General features: G+C 40.2%; 2 protein-coding genes across 6 annotated transcripts in view; both read right to left on the reverse strand.

Annotated features, from left to right (window-relative positions):
* Nucleotides 1-3937, reverse strand: part of LOC109387175 (zinc finger CCCH domain-containing protein 7A) — a 36434-nt gene that overhangs the window by 20035 nt on the left and 12462 nt on the right. The gene's annotated exons all lie outside the window — the stretch shown is intronic.
* Nucleotides 400-3937, reverse strand: part of LOC109387176 (zinc finger CCCH domain-containing protein 7A-like) — a 9521-nt gene continuing 5983 nt past the window's right edge. For 2 of the 4 annotated variants that reach the window (XR_002124927.1, XM_019650912.1), the window contains 3 exons: nucleotides 3197-3298; nucleotides 2348-2387; nucleotides 401-633 (listed from right to left, as the gene is read on the reverse strand). Coding sequence is in view for 3 of the 4 variants with exons in the window: in XM_019650912.1 (XP_019506457.1) it covers nucleotides 612-633; nucleotides 2348-2387; nucleotides 3197-3298 (164 nt within the window). In the remaining variant the exon portion in view is untranslated. Of the gene's footprint in view, nucleotides 634-2347; nucleotides 2388-3196; nucleotides 3299-3418; nucleotides 3903-3937 lie in introns of those variants that run through there. The other 2 variants (XM_019650913.1, XM_019650911.1) reach the window with 2 other exon arrangements.

The raw sequence follows: 3937 nt of genomic DNA on the forward strand, positions 1-3937 counted from the left end.
AAACAACGTCCTCCACAACTAGACTGAAGAACAAAAGGACAGCAACTTGTCTGTTCCCCTTCCCCCAATTCCCCAATAAAAATCTTTAAAAAAATAAATGAACCATCAACACAGGTACCTGATAGATACACTGACCCCTGTACCACCTGTCTCTCTCTGGGCTGTTTTTTTTGTTTTGTTTTGTTTTATGCAACCCCTTCCCCCCCACACACAAAGCCATCTGAAAATGGGAATCCCCAAGGACCAGTTACTAAGAAACAAATTACTTTTAAAATCCCTACACATTTGTCCAAAGCTGCTGAAAGCTTCAGGTCACTCTAAAAGCAGTTAATAACATCTTTCTTAAAAGCTAACATTAGAAAATTGACTTTTGTTAATGTACTATGTTATTGGAAACTTTTTTTTCTCACTAGAAACATGGTTTTAAAAACTCACCATAATAGAATAGCAAGCAATACGATTTATAAGTAGTTTTTCAATGATTTCTTTATGGATTAAAATTTCTTCAGACTTTGCATAATCAGCTATATTCAAAGCTTCCGTGTACTGGCTTATTGAGCTGTTCCAATCACATTCCCGGTATACATCATTTCCTTCATTAAAAAGATTTCTCACAAGAGCACGTAAATATACCTAAAAAAAAAAAAAGAGTTACCACTTGAGACCCTTTAAAGAAAAAGTTAGGGTATAAGTAAATTTTAATTTTTGTACCTTAAACTTCAGAGGAATTAATTTGACAGAGCAAACAAGCACTGTTGTAAGAAACTGTGAAACCCAGGCCAAGTCACTGCTATCCCAGCTAGGATTTTATCTTGCTTGCTTTTTCAAGAGAAAAGTCAACTTTTCATTATTAAGAAAAATGCAGCAAAAGCACCTTGTAAATACTTGTCCATGTCTCCAACTCTGTGCCTGGGATAAATTCCTACAAGTGGAAACTCCAGGTCAAACAGAATGAGAATTTTAAGGCTTCTGACTAATATTTCTGAATTACTTTCAAACAGGCAAGAACAACACATACTTCTAGTGGTGTCCTTCACAGCACCCCCACCAACACCGAGTGGCACGTGTACATCTGTGTGTCCGAACATAAAATCTCTACCAGTTTCTAGGTGCAAAACGGTATCCTTTTTTATTTGCATGTCTTTGATTTAAAGTGAAGTTGAGCCTTCTCAAGTTTTTATGGACCATTTGTATTTCTTCTTTTATAAGCTATTTATTTGCTCTGGTCATTGACTGATTTAGGGGGAGGGAGATGTTGAAACGTTTTCTTATCGTGCAAGTATACACATTCTTTTGGTGTGTACAAAGTTTTTAAGATTCCTTCATGATTTCTATCATTGCTTTAATATTTCAGAAGTCCTTTCTTAGCACAAGATCAGATAACTATTCAAGTCTTCTGTCTCGTTTTGTGAATTTGGGTCTAAGCTAAGTAAAGTGGTAACGAAAACTGACAGATCAACCTTTAACAACTGAGGTGACTTGTGACATGTCACTTAACCTCTCCGGGCCTCAACTGCAATTGTAAATGTAAGGATTGTAAGATGAATCATAAAGTGAATGGATTGTTCTAGGTGATTTCAGCCATAATACTTTATGATTCTACATCTATTTGGAGAGAGGGAAGGAAGAGGGAAGGAGAGAGAGACTGAAATAAAGGAGAGGGAGGGAGAGGTAGAGAGAAAGAAGTGACAATGGGAAGCATCAAAACCCTCAGAGCCACAAAGCCACAGGTGAACTAATAATAGTCCATAGAGATGCAGCCAAGACCCGGTGGCCTGGGCTTTCTCTCCAATACGTACATCACTGGCTCTTCTTATTATTCAGTCACCCTTTACTACTGTTAGAGCTTCTCTTCTCTTAAATAAAAATAGCATTTACACTACACTCCTTTTCTCAACATATTCTGTCCCACTTACTTTTGATGAAATGAGAGGTAGGCTAGAAGTAATTTTCAAAGTCCTCAAAAGATAAATTAATTCAAAACTATACTAATAGAGGAAAGAAAATATAGGACTAGTATCCAAGAATGAGAAAAAAATAAAAACAAACAAAAACCCAAAGTTGTTGACCTATATATAAGGGTCAGCACACCTTTTCTGTAAGTGCCCAGATAATAAATAGGCTTTGTGGGCCATATGGCCTCTGTCCCAACTACCATACGTTGTGCAAGCAGCCATAGATAATACATAAACAAACAGGTATGGCTGTGTGCCAATAAAACTTTATTTATAAAAGCAGACACGGGGCCGGATTTGGCCAACAAGGCTGTCTTTTGCCGACCCTTACTACATATTATAATTCACAAGCTACGGAAGAGCGTTCAAGCAGACCTTCCCAGAGTCATTACCGCATATTGTTCCTGTGTTCCTGGATACGACAGCGGTGACCTAAGAAGAAGAAACGAATGAATTTTAATTATCAGGCTCTTATCAGGGTTTGTTCATCCAGAAGACATCTCGAAAATGAGGTGCCATTAGCTTGCCAATGGTTCAAAGCACATTTGGAAGACCTGCTGCTCCTTCATCACCATTATTCGCGTGTAACTATGGCAACCGAAAAATAAAAATAAAAAAATAAAAAAATCTAAAACTATTTCTTGATACTATCTTAAGTACATTTTCTTTCCAAATCTACTTCTAAAAAAAGGCCTAATTCCTCACATGCCAAGAAAGTTTAAAAATAGTACAGAAGCAGTAATGCTATTTGATCCAGTTTACTGTATGTAGTTTAAGGAGAAGGCTGTCTCCTCCCCAGAAAGGACCGCGAGGGCTGCTTCCGCCTGGACACGTGGACCCAAGCCACAGCCGTCTCATCACGGACATGCCTCACGAGGGTCAGTTAGAGCCTGAGCTTCTCAACAGAAATGTCTGATCACAAAAGCCTTGTGTCCACAGCTGTTCATTTTCATTCATCAGAACTGTTCTTATGCAATTAGGTTCAAATTCCTCAGCCTAACATTTTCAGGGATACTCAACAATTTTGGCCCTAAAAACTACTGACAGTCCACTTCAGGACACAAAGATATCAAATGTACAAGAACAAAAAAAACACTGCTGGAACGAAAATATCTCATTTCTAACCCGAATGAACAGGATGCATGATACATGGGTACAGATGTCTTAACCTCTGGAAATGTTCAGCTATGTAAAAAAGAAGGACCAGGGGACAAGCACACAGGCACGAATTAAGCACTTACTGTATAAACTGCAGTCCTTCCTTGATACTCTGCTGCCTTTTTCTTCTCTCCTCGGACACACTGGACATGTTACCCCGCACATCCACTTTCTACGTGAGCAATCTGGAAAGAAAAAAGGCACAAAATCACACCAGGCAACAGGGCTCCCGGACCCCAACTGCAACACCCATAATTTGAGGTCATGCCACACAATTCGCTGTGGACATGTCCATCTCTGCCGACCTGACTCTACGGTCGTCGATGCCAAGCACCCCGAGTTATCTGTGTGGTCCCCATTGTCTAGGTCACAGAGCGTAAGGTTTTCACCCATCCTTCTTTAGGTTAAACAGTCATGCAGATTTTGAAGGCTCCTCCTAAATCATCTCCGTGAAAGAGTCATTGCTCTCCTCCCCTCGTCCCTCTGTCAAGCTACAGCTTCTGTCCCTCCCCTTCCTGGACGCATGTGCGCTGCCACTGGAACAGTCGCGGCCTTGTTTGGCTTCTGGAAGCTCTCCAGGAGTGAGCAGCTTTCACATCCGCTTGCCTCCAAGGGAGTCTGACTTCCTCAGGGGCAGACTCTAAACTTTATACTTGTTTGGTCCTACAGACTTCTGAAATAATCCTTGTAAAGAGTACAGCTAGAATAAATCAAGTTACTTTAATTGGAATTTTCTGGAAGGTAAGGGTCTATCTTCCATGTAACACTGGCAAATGTCAACGTATGTCTCTGCCGTTAGCATCTACACCCCCACCCCCCACCCC

Source organism: Hipposideros armiger, unplaced genomic scaffold (assembly GCF_001890085.2).
Source record: "Hipposideros armiger isolate ML-2016 unplaced genomic scaffold, ASM189008v1 scaffold_149, whole genome shotgun sequence".
Lineage (NCBI taxonomy): Eukaryota > Metazoa > Chordata > Mammalia > Chiroptera > Hipposideridae > Hipposideros > Hipposideros armiger.